Source organism: Castor canadensis, chromosome 6 (assembly GCF_047511655.1).
Source record: "Castor canadensis chromosome 6, mCasCan1.hap1v2, whole genome shotgun sequence".
NCBI classification, from domain to species: domain Eukaryota; kingdom Metazoa; phylum Chordata; class Mammalia; order Rodentia; family Castoridae; genus Castor; species Castor canadensis.
This window is the reverse complement of record NC_133391.1, coordinates 141,746,947-141,765,643: the sequence shown is the minus strand read 5'-3', so window position 1 is coordinate 141,765,643 and position 18,697 is coordinate 141,746,947. Positions and strand designations below refer to the sequence as shown.

General features: G+C 38.9%; 1 protein-coding gene across 1 annotated transcript in view; it reads right to left on the bottom strand.

Moving 5' to 3' along the window:
* Positions 1–4,799: 4,799 nt before the first annotated feature.
* Mroh2b (maestro heat like repeat family member 2B) overlaps positions 4,800–18,697 on the bottom strand; it is an 81,009-nt gene continuing 67,111 nt past the window's right edge. Inside the window, 13 exon segments of the mRNA XM_074075350.1 lie at positions 4,800–4,946; positions 5,738–5,803; positions 7,038–7,140; positions 7,525–7,656; positions 8,040–8,195; positions 10,805–10,987; positions 11,173–11,319; positions 11,925–12,039; positions 12,547–12,687; positions 13,815–14,002; positions 14,485–14,611; positions 15,073–15,230; positions 16,726–16,878. Coding sequence (XP_073931451.1) covers positions 4,840–4,946; positions 5,738–5,803; positions 7,038–7,140; positions 7,525–7,656; positions 8,040–8,195; positions 10,805–10,987; positions 11,173–11,319; positions 11,925–12,039; positions 12,547–12,687; positions 13,815–14,002; positions 14,485–14,611; positions 15,073–15,230; positions 16,726–16,878 — 1,776 coding nt within the window. The 3' untranslated portion in view covers positions 4,800–4,839.

Below are 18,697 nucleotides of genomic sequence, written 5' to 3'. Positions count from 1 at the left end.
ATCTATTTCAGCGGAAGCAATAAAATGTATATTTATTTGCAGTCATTTGGGGAATACTAAGTGGTTCAGTTCTCTAGAGTTTAGGTTGCAAGTTCAAACTGTGGGAAAGATGAGAAACAAGGATAGCTATGGATTCAGACTGTACATTGGACTAAACTCAGAAATTTGCATTTGTTCTTGGAGGTGTGGAGAACCAATAGGAAGATATAAATATGGGAGTGATGTTATATTTATAATTTTGTTTTGGGAAAAAGAAGGAGGGGTATGACTTACTTGGGCTCTACACTAGGAAATTGAGTGAACAGATGTCATGACTGAGCTACAGAATACAGATCTGGAGGCAATAAAGTCAGTATTTGGAATTCATAAGGTTGATATAGACTGAGACAGGAAAGTGGGAAGTAGACCTTGGGATCTGGGGGGTGATGGATTTTGAGTAATTGGCAGCATAGTCACTTTGCAGTTAAGAGTGGGGTTAGGACATGGGCCAATTTAGTCCTCAGGTCTTGCCTCTGAGACTACTTGGAAGAAGGGGTAGGTAATTCAAAAGAGGGATTTCTGATGTTTTTCAGTGGCTCTTGAATTGAAAAGAAGTGTGAAGTATGAGTCACATATATTTGGAAAATTATATGCTTCAAATTTATCTTGCCTTCAGGATAACCACATAACTCAATAAATAAAATCCAGGACAGTTTTTCCGGGAGAAATATAAATATGTAAGAATGTTTTTGTGGGTAAGCAAAGTCTCACAAAGTAGAGGTATGAGCAATGCTATTTTTAAGGTCATGACTTGGTGACTTGATACAGACCATAAACCTGTAAACCATACACACACACATTTTCGGAATGAATTCCACTGTGCCTTCCTTATGTTTAGCTGACTTCTGTCATGTGTTCTACTATCCCAGCATAAGGAATAGTAGCAAGAAAGGAGAAAGAGAGATTCCAAGAAACGATAATTCCCTTGTTGAAGCAATATAAATTACTTGTCGGGAAGTTGCTCTCTTTTGGGGGTGCCTGATTGACTCCTTGGCTCCTACCAGTCTGATTGATCATGAACTTCCATTTCCATACTCAGGTGATTTGAAGGATATTGGTGGGGTTGAAGATTAAATCAAGTAATAAGAAATACTATTGGAAAAATCTTTGCTATTTCAGAGTCTACTGAGGGTTCCAGAAGAAATACCTTTTTGTATTCTATTTATTAAGACTACGGCACAGCAAGGACAATTCCACTTAAGCAATTCTTCTGGCTTCTTTCGCTGAAAGGATGTTTATTTCTTCCCAGCTGTAATCTTTATTCTCCCTTTTCCAGTAAAACTGCTTTCATAGCAGGGTCAGCCAAGCTAAAGTTCCCCAGTTTAGCACTGGCTCTCACTGTGGGGCTAAAGGGCATTGTACTCAGTCCAAAACAACACAATTCATGGCCCTTCAAAGCAGTGCTAGTTCTTCAGGCAGTCCATGAACACTGCAGAATCTCTATCCTATAATAAACATAAACTGAAAAATGATTGCATGTGCAAATACTAGTGAGGCAAGCACAGAAGTGACACTCAAAGTGCAGTAGTCTCTTCAAAAGAATTTGAACATGCTTTTCCTTTGTGCCTTGATTCCCTAAGTCCCTTACGGAGTCTTCCCCACTTGAGTAACATGCCTGAACTTAAACTCTTGGGATGAATCACAGAGGATCCTTGGAAAACTGACTGAGAAGAAAGGTATTTAGGATGATCAGTGGTAACTCTCTGAGGAGGAATAGCAGTTGACAGAAGGGATTAATGGATATCAATGTTAGGAGGCAAAGGAGACCTAAGTTTCTTAGGAGGTCTAAGCTTGACCTTGGTTTATGCTGTGTATTAAGAGAGTGAATAAGAAGACTTTGGCAGGGCAGAACAGTGACTAGAAGCAGCTGAGAGTTTTTGGGTTAGAGGTACTGCTTCATCTTCAACCTTGCAGGAGGGTCAGCAACATTCATAGGCCAGGAATATGGCTGCACATGGGTGGGCTCTATGTACCAACGAGAGTTTATGTTGATATTTGTGATTCTAGTGATATATTTGCTAATATCATTAATGTTTATATTATATAGTTAAAGTGGTTTGAGCAATGATTCTATGCCAGGCTTCTAAATGCCTTACATGTGCTATGTCAGCGTATTTGTGTTCCCCAGTTCATATGTTGAAATCTAGTCCCCAAAGTGATGATACTAACAAGTTTGACCTTTGAGAGGTGAGTAGATCATTAGGGTTCTAATTTTATGAGTAGGAGTAGTTTCTTTACAAAAAAAGCTTGAAGGGGCTTGTTTGCCCTCTCTGCCATGTGAAAAGGAAGAGGCCCTTATCAGACACTGGATCTGCTGGCACCCTGATCTTAGGTTTCCCAGTCTACAGAACTGTGAACAATAAATTGTGTTGTTTATAGATCACCCAGTGTAAAGGTACTTTGTTATATATTAGTTTGAACTGTTAAGGCATGTTACTCATTTAATCCTCAAAGTAGCAATTCGAGGTTGAAAATTATCCTAATTGTACAGATGTGGAAATTGAAATAGTAAGCGGTTAAATGGTTTTCTTAAGTCCTATATTTAGAGTGATGGAACTGGGATATGATACAGAGAATCCTGAAAATTTCTGCTAGGGTGAATCTTCTTATATTAGGATTTAGATAGTTCAGTGGCAATGTCCAGATATTATGAATGTAGCCATTCTATATAAGTTCTGTCAGTCTAATTGAGAAAGGTTCTTTACTAGATGCAGAGATAGATAGGCATTGGTATGTAGATATAGATTACTTATAGTTATAGGTGGCTCAAACCAAATGCTATCGAGATTTTTGTTACACATTTTGAAACTATCCGGTGAAATGCATAATGACTATATGTGACTGTTTAATTGAAACTAATTGTAGATTCTCAAGCTACATTTTAAGTGCTCAATTGCTACATGTAACTAGTGACTACCATATCAGTCAGTGTAGAAAGAGAAAAAAAGTGATTTCTATCCCTGAAGAAAGTTTTATCGAATGATGCTATTTTGAAGTCATGTGACTTAAAATAACCTGTCAAAAGAGACCAATTGCGCTCATATTCCTTGTCTTCTTTTTTTTCTTCTTCTCCTTTTTGGTGGGATTGGGATTTGAACATAGGACTTTGCACTTGCAAAGCAGTTGCTCTACTGCTTGAGCCATGCCTCCAGTCCAGTTTTGCTTTGGTTATTTTAGAGATGGGGTCTTGCAAACTGTTTGCCTGGGTTGGCCTCAAACTGCAATCCTCCAGATCTCATACTTCTAAGTAGTTAGGACTATAGGTGTGAGCCGCCAGCACCCAGTTTGTCTTCTTTTTCTTGCTGTGTTTCATATGTTATGCTTGGGAATTGTTTCTGACTCCATTAAGAATCTAAAGAAGGCTATTACACAGAAAAATATCTATGCAATTATACATAGATGTTTGCATATAATTTTGGTGGCATCATGGACCTGTGTGCAATATTAACTACTGGTGCCAAGCAAATTATCTCAAAACTTAATGGCTTAAGACGCTTAAGATTTATTGTCTCACATAATTTTGTGGTTCAGGAATTTGGGAGTAGCTTAGCTTATGGTTCTTGGTTAGAACTCTCATTAAGTTATACAACTTACCCCAAAGAGGGTAATTTAGGAGAGCATAGTATCATTTATGAACTTGTCTTATGAAACATTTTATTGATTTTACAGGTCAGTCCTGTTCATTATGGGAGGGGACTACATAAAGACGTGAATACCAAGAGAGAAGTCAATAGGGGCCATCTTGGAGGTTGGCTCCATCCTCTGGAACTTACACACAGATTTTGTAGAATATAAACTCTAATTTTTCATAGCTGCACTTGTTTCTCATTGTTGTAGTCCCAGTAGCTATAACAATGCTTTACAATGGGCACTCAATGGATATTTGTTAAATGAATGATTAAAGGAGCTCCAAGTGCAGAATTTCCAGCCCCAAAAGGCTCTTTTAGCATCTATGTTTATAGGAATAAAATATGTGTACCCAAATGTTTGATTTGAAGAGATCAGAATAGAAGTAATAGAATTTTGCATGGACATTCTGGAAGGATATATTAATAATATTATAAAATAAATGATTGTGATGGCAGTGTTAAACGAGTATTAGATTCTGTTAGAAACTTTATGAACTTAATTTCATGTATGTAGCCTTTTATTTACACATTATTGAGAAGAGTAAAGAGTTATGATCCAATACTGTGAAGAATGTTAACACACATGCACACATTACATGCAATTCTTGTGCACACACACATACTTTGTTCTTGGTTAAAAACGGAAAGGAAACCATGCAATTTAGTAGAAAGAGTCTTTTGAAGAAAAGTACCTGACATAGTCTTTGATGAATAATTACAACCTGGGAAACAATAGACAGGTTAAAGTTTATCATAAAAGTAAGTTTTAGAAAGAGAAGAGTGTGGGTAGCAATTCAAAACTGACAAAGATATGAGAGGTAAGGGCTATGTGCAGAAAATAATAGAAGCCATTTTCTTACTGACATAGTAATTGTGTCAAGTTCTGTCACTTTTTGGTGTCTGCTGGAATTTAAGCTTCCTAAGATAGAGGGCTAACCTGTGTAGGCTGTCACCAGTCAAGCCACAGGTTATCTCTGTAGTGAATTTATGGTATTTCCTTTAACTAATGGGAGTCATCAGGGAGGGTCTGGAGAGTAAGGAATATTTTATCACCTCAAGATTCTCATCCTAGGCACATTGTACGTCTCCAAGATGCTGCAAGTTTGTGAGTTAATAAGATGAAGACAGGAGTTAGTTTTAGAAAAAGCCTAGCAGTTTATTTCTTGATAGTTTACAGTGGGATGCTTGTCTCTCTACATCTTCTCAGGAGGGTCTGCAAAGAAGCTTCAGCTGCTCTCTGTACACTGATACAGGGGTCCTGCCGAAGTGCTTGGAGCCCTGAAATGGAAAGATTAACAAAGCTAAGTAAGTGAGAAGAGTCAGAGCCTGGAGGAAAGAGCAAATCCAAGCCAATACCCAGTTTATGCAGCATTGAAAAACACCAATTAGGATCAGCCCTGTGTGGGACTCAGGCCCTAATACTCACATTTTACTCTAAGATGTAGAATTTGGAGCTTCAAGGTGAGAAAATCTTTTAACATTGAAATAAGAGGTGTTGGGGATGAAGCTCAGTCATAGAGTGTGTGCTTAGCAGTTGCAAGGCTTGATCCCCAGCACACACATACAAAATAATAAAGAAGAAAGATGGAAATAAAGGAAGAAAGAAAAAAGAAGGGAAAAGAGGACCCTGATCTAGTGATCAGTAGGTTTAAACAACTGGGAAATCATGGTCTGCAGAGAGGTGGATCTGGGGGTTGTTTTATATAGAAATTCCAGTGTCTAGAAAGGCTGAGAGATAGTTTCTGGAGCTGGGCACCACTGGCTCACGCCTGTAATCCTAGCTACTCAGGAGGCAGAGATCAGGAGGATCATGGTTCAAAGTCAGCCTAGGCAAACAGTTCCATGAGCCCCTATTTCAAAAAGATCCATTATTTAAAAAAGGGCTGGTGGAGTGGCTCAAGGTGTAGGCCCTGAGTTCAAACCCCAGTACTGCAAAAATACAAGATAGTTATTGGATATTAAAGTTTTTTTTTTAATTTCTGGGGTCATATGGAATTTGGAGCAATAATAGTTTCTTCTTCTGTAAGAATGTAACACTATTCTGGGCATAAACTAGGATCGGTACTCACGTGTGGTCAGTTGTTCTCTGTCTAATAACTCCAAATGCTGGCTGGACAAATTGAGAACAATGGCATCTAAAGTCAACAGGAGAAAAAGTTACCGACTTTGCTGTGGGGAGAGTGGGTCACGTCAGACTGCATCTGGCCAGGAGGAGAACGGTCTGGTTAGCAACGAGCACGAGCAAATTACGTAACTCTGCCTGTGCCACTCAGAACGATGTGAGACTCCACTAGGTCTTGAGCACCATGTCTGGAATTGGTCACTCACTCAAAGTATGCTTGGGAAAGCTCACACAAGGTCTTTTAGGGAAAACAGTAGGCTTCAAACCTGTGTAAAATATGGGTCTTTATTTTTTCTTAACAATTTTTTATTTATTATTGTTGTACTGGGGGTACATTGTGACATTTACAGAAGTTCTTATGCTATTTCATTGTTGAATTCACCCCTCCATCATTCTCCTTTATTTCTCCACCCCCATTCTTGGAATAGCTTCAACAGGTCTCATTTTTTCCATTTACATACATGTGTACATAATATTTTCATCATATTCACCCTCCTACATCATTTCCTTATATTCTCCCCACTCCCACTGGCACCCCAGACAGGACATGTTCTTATAGTCAACAAATTTATGATGTAGTTGGGGAATCATATGCAAGATCCAATAAGAAATCCTTAGATTTTAATTTGGTCTTGAAGTGGCCAAGCAAGTGGGCCTGTTCACTGTAGAATGGATTAGTTGGAACAGGCTTAAAGATAAAACTTAGAATTTCATAATAGAAGGATGTTCAGAGATTCACTTATTTTTCTGTTTATTTTATAGATTTGACAGAGAGGCAACACAGAGAAATTAACTGTCCAGAATCACAACCTAGCAGAACCAAGGTCTTCTAGTCCCCACACGATCATGCTTTCTACTTTCCACTACTGCTCAAGCTCTCTGCTTGAACCGAGCTTACAATGTTCATGTGAAGGGAATAGATGAAGGAGAGTAATTTATTCAGAGGCTAGGAGCAAAGACTTCAGGAAAAGAAAGAACAACGATTAGGAAGCAGAAGGAACATGGGGGGCTCTGTAAGAAGAATAGTCAGATGGGAAGAGAAGTGAGTATTGGTAAGTCCAAAGAGACTGTAAGTTTCATTTGGGGAAGAAAACAAGCTCCTTTGAGGGAAGACATTGCAAGACATAAATGAGTTTCTTCTTGACATTTTTTCCTCATACCTGTTCATACTGGGGTAGCTTTTAGTTAAAGCAAAATGTATATGAAAATAGCAGACACATCTGAGTAAGGACTGGATGTGAACTCACCTGTGAGCTTGACAGCTGCACTCCTGATCATCTCCCAGTTGCTGGTGAAAAAGGGGAATGAGTGTGTGTGCAGGATCCACAGAATTTCCTGGTTTTTCTTTGCCTAGAAGAGATTAGCATTACTTGGAAGTGACTTTATGACATTCAGCATCCTGTAGGTCCTCAGAAGGGAAAAACACTCACACAGTCATCCATTGATGGATTAATTGAAAGTTGTTATAGCTTTTTTGATTTAGATTTAATCAGGAGGAGACTGGGTCTTAAGATACTAATCAACAGATGTTATTTTTGGCAATGTAGGAGAATTGACTCTAGTCAGGACTTAAGAAAGGAGAAGAAGGAAATGTGGGAGGATGCCAAGAATCACTGTCATTCTTCCAAGACGATCTTGGCTTTGCTCAGAGTCCTTGCTATGTTGTTTACCCTTCTGGGATTTGTATAGCCTGTTGTCCTGCTATTTTGGAGGCGGAATCTATTACATACTCACCAATCTCACACAGATTTGCCTATAGAAATCTCTGGCCCTCATCTGGTCCTGATCAAGGAGATGGTCTAATATCCCATAGAGTTCTTGAAGGCCCAGGAAAGGGATGCAGATGACCAAGACATCACGGCAAACCTAGAAAACAATTTTCTGCATCACAGTCCATAAAGCATTTCCCCAGGTTTGAGGATGGAAGACACATTTGGGAACTAATATGAAAGAAGGAACACATTCTTCAAATATATTAAGAGTAAGGTCAAGGTATATTTGTAAAAGACTTTTTTTTTTTTAGAAAAAAGAAAGAAAGTCAAAAGCACAGGACCAAAAAAGTAAAGAAGTATTTACATAAAAACAGAGAAAAACAACTTTGAAATTTTTCACCATCAAAGAAAGAACCAGCATTGGAGAAGCAGTTTTCAAGTTCATTTCGGAGGGGTGACTCTCCCTAGACCAGGCTTACTGGCACTTCTTAGCACCAGAGAGAGGAGGAGGTACAGGTGTCTGTGGAAGCCACTTACAGTTCCAATCTTGGGGTTGGGATCCCAGAGGTGGAGGAGGAATGATGTCATGCTCTTTTTTATTTCTTCAGCAAAAAACAGCTTCCACCTTCTTCCTGTTAGAGATGCCAGATTCTCAAATAAGAGGATGGCGGTCAGTCTCACATCGTCTTGTTCCTGTGATGACAAATGCATCTTCTCATAGGCCATTCCCTGCCAGCACTCCCTTGGCATCTATCCTTCCCTGCCCTACTTCAGCAAAGAAAGTCTGGGACCTGGACTCTGGTACATTCTTGTCATAACTCTTCTCGGAAACCCTCTCCCCTTAACACATGAGTTTGAAAAATCATGAGTCTGGGGTTTGGGTGAACTGGAGGCTTGATTTCTGTCTTTGAGTAGTAGAGGGGATGTATGAATGAAAATGAGAATCCTGGAAGCAGAGGCCAGAGAGGATTCCTGCTTGTTGTGCATTTTACACAAATTAATTTGGTTTCATTCTTAGTCTAGAGCTATGGGACCTCTAATCTAAGTTGCTGAAGGTCCAGAGCACTTCTCCAAGATGCCAAATACTTTCTAAAGGATTATGGGCAACTGAGGCATTTGGCTTTTGGCCTCAGGTTAAACAAAAAGTGCCTGTCCTTCCTGCTGAGTATATGAAGTTATGGAACTTCCATGCTTTTTGTCCAGGATGGGAGGGATTGATTTTGAGAAGAAAAGGGTAAATTGAGGGAGGAAGATAGTCTTCTATTAGCTCACATATGCCCTTCATGGACAAGGTTCAGAGTTTCAACAAAGGAAGGTTGACCTTGGTTTAAAATACCCATATGAACACAGAAGGATATTAGTTAAGTAAACAATAAACATGAAAAGGAAGTTGATATAGGCCTTCTAGAAAAATAAAGATAGCTGGTTGGAAAAAGGCCAGAAGAGCTAAATGAATGCATCAAATGTGACTTTGTAAAACTTAGATGGTAATGGAATAACATTTTTTTAAACATATTAGGAATAAGGTCAAGGTATATTTGTAAAAGAAATTAACAAATTTATATTGTAAAAGAAAGAAAGAAATTTGTAAAAATTTCTTTTAAAAAAAGAAAGCCAAAAGCCAAGTCCCAAAAAAGTTAAAAGGCATTTACTTAAAAAAATAGAAAAACAAGTTTGAAATTTTTCCATCTTCTATGAAGAATGGTAGATAATGAAAAGTCAGAAAAAAGAAGTGGCTTCACTATTTCAGGGTACTAGGAAAGACATTAAGAAATATCTGTCAAATCCTATAGTGATTGCTCAGGGTAACAGCATGGGAAATGGGAACAGGAAGGGACTAGAGCATAGGGCAACTGCCATGTTTTAGGTTCTACTATTTCTTTGAGGCATCATCATTTTTTGAGAATTATAAGAAAGGATTTATGTACATACAGCAAAAAAAGGAGAGAAAACATGGAAATTATGGAATTGTATGCTTAACCTACAGGAAAATACAGGGGCACAGCATTACAGAATTAAGTGTACTTAGAGAAAGAAAACATTATTGAGGAATAAAAGCATGTCATTACTAGGACCTGAGTTTCATCAAACTTTACTTTTTTGCAAATGTAATAGAATAACACCTATTAGGAATGAGGAAGATTTAACCTAATGACTAGCAAGAATTTAGATTTTTTTTTCTTCTGCAACAGTTCTGAGAAACATTATCTTGACTATTAAATTGTTAGATGTATTTGTGATTTACTAGAGGCTCAGATCTAAGAGAATTATTATTATTAGTTCAAGAACCTAGAAAACCTAACAGGTGGGGACTTTAGGGGAGACTTCAGCTCTTTGCTAAAATTTGCCATCAGTTATCTGTGTAATGAAGAAAAAAAAAAAAGAAATCTTTGTTATCTTTAAAGAATAATTGCATGGAATCCCAGTAAGAATTTTTAAGGGCAATTTGAGAATTAAAAATGATGTTGGTAACTTAGAGAAAATTAGAAAAAAAATCAGAAAGCTGTTTTCAAAATCCAGGCTAGCACACAAAAAAAACAAAAACATAAAATTTGAGAATTATTGACTATGGGCATATATTGCAGATTAAAACTATAGATGATGTTTAATAAATTGCAAAAGATCTAGGAAGAATGAAAAAGATTTTCAAAAATTGGAGTAAATAAATTAGGAAAAGGTTCAACTTGAGAGGTAACTTTTCTTTAAATTCTATTCAATTTTTCTTAGCCTCTTTTGGAGATCCAACTCAGTCACTGGCTTTTAAAATATTTAATGAGAAGAAAAATTAGGTTTATGATGAATAATGAAGGAAATGAAGACTTTTTAAGTTTGGAGACTGTAAGGTAAATAAGTACTTTAGTGAAGCCTTAATGCTTATGAAGGATGTGCAAAAGGAGGCAACTAGTAGTTTTCCATTTCTGACAACAGAGCATGAGGAAATAGCTTTAGATTACAAAATAATAGATTTATGTTGTTGTGAAATAGATTTTTACATTAATGACGGTGAACAAAAATAAACACTAAAATACAGTTTCTTAGAAGGTATAAAGATAATAACCCTTATTTCTCATTATTTTAGGGTCCTTTCTAGGGCTTTCTTTTCCCACCAATTTTTATCCCACCCTTCTTAGATCAGTCGTGATTCCCAGGCCAGGGAGCCCCTTCAGGCAAGGAGACAGCCTGTGTGGGAGAGCTCAGGGTAATGGCAGGACCCTGACACTACTGTACAAGCACTACTGGAGCCTTTCTTTTGTTCACTCACTTCTTCTGGGGAAGGAAGGTTCCTGAACGGTCTCACTTACGTCTTCAAAGAAGGTTCTCGTTTGCAGCACTATTTCCTTGAAGTAGAAGCTCACTTCTCTATCTGTGAGCAATTCCAGGATCTTTCTGAGAGCCTTCAAGCTTTCACAGACGACTTCAGTGCGAGCCAGGTGATACAGGCCTCTGATGATAGATTCTAACATTATCTGCTTATGCTTCTTTACCTATTTTGAAATAAGGTCTCTGAATCTTGAAAATTATTCTGTGTGTATCTGGATTAGGGAAGATGTCCTCAGACAGGGAGACTGAAATTCTATTAGGGTCATATGTACTTCAACCCAAGAGCTACTTCTTCATCAATGTATTGGTATTTTCATGTAATGTCTACATGAAAGAGAATACCTCTTACCTTGTGAGGGGCCCCAGATGCTGTGTTACCAAGTCCTCGGATGGCCATTTGCCTTAGAATGGCATTGGAGTCCCAGGCACTCTGGTCCATGAAGATTAGTACATCACGCAGATTCCCATGCTTCCAAAGGATTGGCTCCTTCATGAGCTGAAATCAACACACTCCTCCCCTTTAGAGTTAAGGGAGTAATGTCAGAGTAATGTTAAGGGAAAATGTCAGAACAACAGTTAAAGAGAGGGCCTCACTGCTGTGATGCAAAGGAGGAACGCTCAGGTGAATCAGACGTCTTGTAGAGACTGAGCTCTAGATGTGAGCGGCCCACATGTCAAGGTTATGTGGTAATGAAAGCCAGAATACCTGGGTAAGAGGTGTGTCTAGTTTCAATAGAAAAATAGGGCAGGGAAATTATTGGTGATTCTTTGTCTCTGGATTGGCTGGGATAGTCCTCACATCAGAGTTAGAAGGGTCAGCAATATTATGCTTGTTTATTCATCTTTGTTCTACCCTCCCAGATTTGTTCCCCCACTTCTCTGCCCTGGAGGGTTGATTTCTGCAGAGAGAGGGCAGGAGGTAGTTGAGAGAGGGTTCTTCTTCCTCCTTCACTCCCTACTTAGGTGTCTGTAGCAGGGGCTGGTCCCTCTACACTAAAACTTCCCTTCAAGGTCCCTCTTCAGCTCTCACTAAGTTCCAGACCCCAAGAAAACTATCCCAAGGGACCCAAGGAGCATACTCTGATGACCACTCTCCCTTGCCTCAGAGAAGAAAGCTGTTCCTGTTATCCGGTAGTTCTCCGAGGTGGAAGTGAGAGATGAGAGCAGGTGTTCCATGATGTCCAGTATGACTCCATGTTGCCAGACTGCCAAACTCCTACAAAATGCAAATTTTGGCAAGACTTTTTTCCCCTAAACAGTGGAAGAAATCTTAGTCAATTTGTTGTTCAGGCAAATAATTTATCTAGAAAGGAATGCTTGATGAAAGACCATGAAGGCTTAAATTGTAAAATAGTCTACCCAAGTATCCAATTTAAATGTAGTTTGTTTAAAGCAGTTCACTTGAATAGATTTTGTTTTTGAGACAAAGTCATACCATGTAGCCCAGGCTGGCCTCACATGTGCCATATTCTTTACTCTCAAGTGCTGGGATTATGGACATGTGCCACATGCCCAGTTTGAATGCTTCTTTTTGAGGGGTGTCGTTAGTTTGGTTGATACTATTGTCTTCCCCCTCAAAATCACCTTTGCTCTTTCTTCCCTGATGTCCTCCTTTGACCATAAATCCTAGGTGAGTTGGAAGTACTCTCAGTGAAGTTGCTTGTGTTGCATTTTTATTCTTTGCTTTTGGTTTTTTGATTTTGAGCCTAATTCTACCCATTACCTGGCCAGTGCACATACTCCTATGTGATGGGTATCAGGACTGATAAGTAGGGTCCATAAATTATCCCCTTCATCAGATTCTTTTGCAAGGCCTTCTCTCATGGCATGGGCTTGTAAACATTTCAGAGTTGCAGTTGAGAGTCTAAAGGAGACAACAGACATCATAAAAGTAAGTCAACCCCATACGGAGAACTGTGAATTCCCAAGATCACATGAAATGCTCTTCCAACTCTGATTAAGGGATCTTGTAAATGAGAAAAATAGGTATCCCTACACTTATACTTTAGTCTTGAGATAAAAGAGGACATACATAGGGTGTGAACCAGTAAATAATGCCACAAAACCTTGTCAACCTCCCCCCTCCCCACCATAAGGGAAAAAACCTTCTATGAATGGAAAGTGAAAAATACCATACTTCACTGCTTCTAAAATAGCATCTTTAGGATCAGAATGCATCTTGTAGTAGATCGTGTGGTATAATTACTGTTGGGAATTAGTAGTTGTGATGTTATTGCTAGTATCCGTGCACTCACATGCATGCTTGGATTCAGGTATTGCTCTTTAAACTGTTATAATTTTAGTAAAGTTACATGTGTTGTTGGAACAGCATGTATTGAATCTAAATGCTGTTTAAAATGTGTTTTAAAACGTTGTGCTATGACTTGACATTGGAATGAAAAGTTATGCCAAAGGTCAGAGAAGCAGCAATGCAACAGAGGATGCAAATATATATCTAATAATCCTCAAAGAACCCTTTCTTGAGACATAGTTTTACTGTGTAGCCATGGTTGATCTTGCCGCCTCAACCTCCCAAGTTCTGCTAAAAGAGCTCTTTTGGTAAATATAAAACAAAAGCTTAAAAATATAAGAAAGTTTTTATTGATGGCTTAATTGTGAGCCTTTCCTTTTATCAATAGCACACAAAATAATGTTGCTTCTTTCAATTACCAAAGTCTTAGATTTGGTGAAATATAGTATTTATTTTCATTGTTTTTGCTGTGATGGCTTTCACAGAATTCCAACTTTCCAAGGAAGAGCCCAACAAAGGAAGTCAAGGGAAATGGATTGGACTTTCTAGAGAAGAAGACACAGCCCCTTATTCCTTACCTGCTCTTTCTGGGCAGCTACACAGTATTTGGGCCCAGGGAAAAGGAACTACAAGGCCAGATGCCATAGCCTTGTTTCTTCACAAGACCAGAAGGCACAGACCCTAGCTTCCACAGCCCATCTTCAAGAGTCTTGGAAGACTCTCCCTGTTGGACCATTTACCTGCAGGGGTCTGGGATATGCTGCCGTTCCCCCTGTTGCATCACACGCCGCCTGTGGATCAAGATGGAAGTGGCCATCTTCTGGCCCAGTGTGCAGCTGACTAGCTTCAGGAGGAGAGTGAACAGCTGTGCATAAAAGCCAGTGACAAGGCCTCCGGCTAAGAGCACTTCATACATAGCACAGGACACCTGAGGGGACAAAGGACCTTTGGGTCACAAAGTCTTCTTTCCTCCAAAGTCTTTTCCCCCTGGGTCTTTCTTCAGGTTTGTTTGCTAGTTGATTGTGTTAATGGTAAAGACACATAGAAAAGGGAGGGTTATTTGTCTGTAAACTTCTCAACTCAGAATGTTTTTCTCTCTTGGAATGGCCATGTTGGTGTCATGTGTGCTAGGTGCACCAGCAATGGAAAATGAGAATTTTTTTTAGCATTGGGATTTTTTCAACAAAAAAAGACTAATTTGAAAATATAGATGCATAGATTTTCTCTGAGGCTGATAAGAAATTTGCTTCTATATATGATCAGCCATAGATAAAATTACTTCCCTATTTGTCTACTATGAACTGGAATAGAATTAAAGTTAGGGTCTGAGAGGAGAAGTATAATCAATGCCACAACATCAAGGTCCCTAGTACAGTTCCAGAGAAGCAATGAAATAAATGTTCAACTCACTGAAATTGCATCTATCCCAGCAGTGTCGTCTTCTAACCTGGTCTCCAGTTTGTCTATCAAGGCTCGCATGAGTTTACCACTAGAGGCTGGGTTTTCAGCCAGTGTTTTCCACAATGTCTTTGTGTCTCTAGAATGGCAAGGAAGGAAGGTGACAGATAAGTCACAGCTCCTTGGACTGTGAACTTTTCCAACTCACTCACTCTAAAATCTTATTATGACTAATCACAATTTTGAGGGCAGATACACTAGCTGCAGTGCCATAGATATGAGAAGTGTCTTTCTTAACAATCTGGGATTCTGGCCTTGGTTTACTAAAGTTTGTCAGTGTCCATAAAGATGGAAAGCTCTTTCACAGGTGCATTCTAGGCAACCAGGATGAAGAGAAATATTAACTTTTTTCTATGGTAAATACTTTTCAAAAAATCTCATTATCATTTAATAAAAACAATTCAAAAAAACATCACTTGTGATTCAAGTACCAATTTTTAGTTATTGCTCAGGTGAGATGTTTTTCACATAATAAATCCTTCCTAGTGCTTTGCAGAGCAGCTTTTCCTGAGAGAAGGGACCAGTTAAATTAGAATCTACCTGTCAAAGGGCAGAGGCTTCTGTAAAAGGTTGACAACAACTGCATCCATGTGAAAGCTGGCTATCTGGGAGATGGCTTCTAGCATAAACTGAAAACTTTCCTCCTTTTGTCTGAGGACTGGCATGTGATGATAAATTATGCCCAGGATCTCCAGTAGCTAAAAAGAAGCCAAATAAAACATTAAGTTGCCGTTTTCTCTCTATATGAATGGCCCAGGGAAGGTACCATAAGCATAATGTGAGTGGTTGATGAATTGTAAACAACATTGAAATCAATAATTGATTCTATGCATGGCTTATTTCTCACTGAAAAAGATTGTTGGTGAATTGGGTAGCACCACCGAAAAATATTATGAAAGCACAGACATAAGCAAATGAGATTTCTAGAATAGGAGAATGGCGCAGTGCAGGACACAGAGGATGAGAGTGAGGGACAGCAGATGACTGGATAGGGAAGACAAAGCCAGACCCACAGGCCTTTGAAGGACATTTTTCTGAATTTGGATGTTAACCTGTGGGCAAATAATACATGTGGATTTTTAACATCAACAAGGACATCTGTCTATGTTAAAGATACTTTGCTCCTAACAGAAATTTCTCTTTTTTCTAATTGTGTGTAGATATTTAAACTAGATATTTACTTTAAACATGTCTTCTTTCAATGATTACTCCTTAATCATAAATGTCCCTGAAAAATGATTACCATAGAGTTCTAATTCAGTGATAGGTAGAAATTTAATTCCCCATTGGAAACCGTTACCATCTTGTGAGACCACTCCTCCTCATGCTAAACACACATACACAGACATCCGTGTTTACCAGCCTCCATTTTCCCATTGTCTAGCCTCGTTTGTGCTAGTCTAGCTTGTGCTAACTAAATGTTTATTTAAGTGACTCATTACAAAACAATAAATACAGAGGTAATTTCTAATGCCTTTATCCAAAAGTCATGCTTTACAGAATTTTTAAATTGAGGGTGGTTGACTCTAGGATATAAGAATAAGAATTTCCTTCTCTTTTTTCCCCTTGAGGTGAATTCATTTAAATTTTCTTTCCTGCTTATTAATGTTTACATAGCTTATATTCTGTCTCTGACATCAGGAGACAGGATAGTGGTGTCTTCATTTGGAGTTCTTAACCAAGCTTCCTGAACTTAAATTCTGATCATTTTGCTTAAGTATCTAACTGGGAGGAAGGACTGAGCACTTTCTCCCAACCCAGTAGTAGCCTTGCTTATCAGATACCATACTCTACTACATATGAAAGAAACGTGTGAAGAGTCATGGTGGGGTGGGGATGGGGGTGTTCCCAGGCCCCTGATGGCTACTATAGAAGCATCCACCTGGCCATTACCACCTTTTCATATCTGACAACCCAGTTTCCATAATCTTGAATCTGCCAAAGAATAGCTAAGCCTTAACAATGGCCTTGGTTCAGAACTCTTACTCCTGGTCACAGTGAAACAAGTTTGAAAGTTTTCATGATCAGAGACTAGAGAGGCAACTGAGACAGCCCTCAAAAGCAGCCTTATTAACACAGAGCTTGGGTCCCTGCGGAGGCCCCTTGAGGCTGCGTGCTTGCTGCTCATGGTGACTGACTTGGCATTTCAGAAGTCCTGGATTTACTCAATTATACAACTGGCTGTGAGTTCACCTGATCTTCCAGAGCAAGTCCATGCTCCTTCAGGGTAGTGATCAGCCATATGCCACAGGCTTCTGTACACGTGGAGTTGAGACTTTCCAAGCCATCTAATATTTCCTCCAAGAACATTTGAATTTCTTCATTTGGAATGAATTTACAGACAATCTGAGAACACATCCAGAAAGACTCACATTAGCAAACACTTCACTATGCCTGGAAACTTATCACATGTTGCCGTTTGCTTTAGGATATTAGAAACCACTGAATTTTCTAAACAGCATATGACTGAGTCCACAGAAACTGGACAAAACACTAAAATAGGACATAGCATGACCTTTTTTTTTAATTGTCTCTAAGCAAACTTTCCCTGGGGTTGACTTTTTATCATTTTATGATTTCAGATTTATTGACTCTCAAGCTTACTGAGTCAATATCCTTTCCAAACCTAAAGTTATAGCACACTGCATAAGGGTAAAATAATGCACAGTATTTATATGGCAATTCTTTATACTGTGAAGTACCTTCACATACACTTCATATGTCATACAAATACGTCTTGAACCTGCCAAAGAATAGCTAAGCCTCGATAATTCAGGAAAATCGATCACATGTACTGAGTGCTCTGCTCAATACTCAGGTGGCTGACTGTCTGTATAGTGTAGGGATTATTAACTCCCCCCCACACACACACCTGTCTTCTCTCTTCCATGCTTCAATATCAAGAACAGCTAAAAAAAGTTAAAGAAATAAAGGCTTTGTAATTTTGGTTTCTAAGCACAAGAACTACAGAGAATGTTGGGTTGATAGCAATGTGTGAATATGTGTGTATATGTCTGAGCATGTGTGCTAATGAAAGAGAGTGGGTAGGCAGGTTAAACTTGGCACTGTGAATGAGTTCCCGGAGCAGATCTGGAGCTTTAACTATGCGAGATGGTAATATCTGTACACATGAGAGCATTTCTATTCACATCTGACTTCCTCCCTGTGTTAAATATTCTGATGATGTTTTGTTGAGAAGAAATGAGCTCCTTTTCATGAAAAGTTGCTCATTCAAGCTATTTTCTGAGTTGTTGTGGATCAAAGGAGTACACTTCTATTTCTGTGTTATGACCCCAATTAGCTACTCTCCCCAGTTCTCATCAGTTTCTCATTATCTCTGCCTCATCTGCCTTGGCCCAAGCTACCTCACCTAACACTTGGATTCTTGCAGTTTTCGCTAATCTGACTTCACAAATTTTGCTCTTATCAGCTTACATTCCAGTCTCCCCACAGCAGCCAGTGACCCTGCAGAAATATAAGCCTGATCACCTCTCAGAACCATGGTTAACCCATTGAGGCTTTGTAAATCTGGAAAAAGCATCTTGTCCTCAAGATATTTCTCTCTCTTTGTAAGTTGTCATAATGTACTCATTTTATTAGATTCTTTATTGTCATCTGCAGAATTTTTCATGATATACATACAAATCTGTCAAGTCTACATCATGGATGATGCCATCTTACATGAGGGTGACTTTACATTTCACACCTGGCACAATTGTACATAGTGACCCTGACTCTTCTGCTCAAAATTTCCCATTGGATTTTGATTTCAATTGGGATAAAAAGCAATGTCCTTAATAAGGCTTAGAAAGTCTCCGAAACAGCCCTTTACTTATCTCTTAGATTTCATTGCCTACCTCTTTCTTCACCTTAGGGCTTTTGTACTTGCTGTTTCTCCTCTGCATGGCTCTTTTCCAAATATTGTCATGGTTCTATCAGAGCGTTTTTAGAGGATCATCTCTTCCATTTCCAATTCCCTTCCTTGACTTTATTTTTCTCAGTTGTCATCATCTGATATTATATTTGTTTTCAGACTCTCTTTATAAGGATGCAGTGAAGGCAGGGCATTTGTCTTCTGCCCTTAGAGCCTAGAGCAGAGCTCAGAGCTTATATGCTACATGCTCAGGAGATAGAGGTGGATGAATGACTATGAGAGAAGGATGAC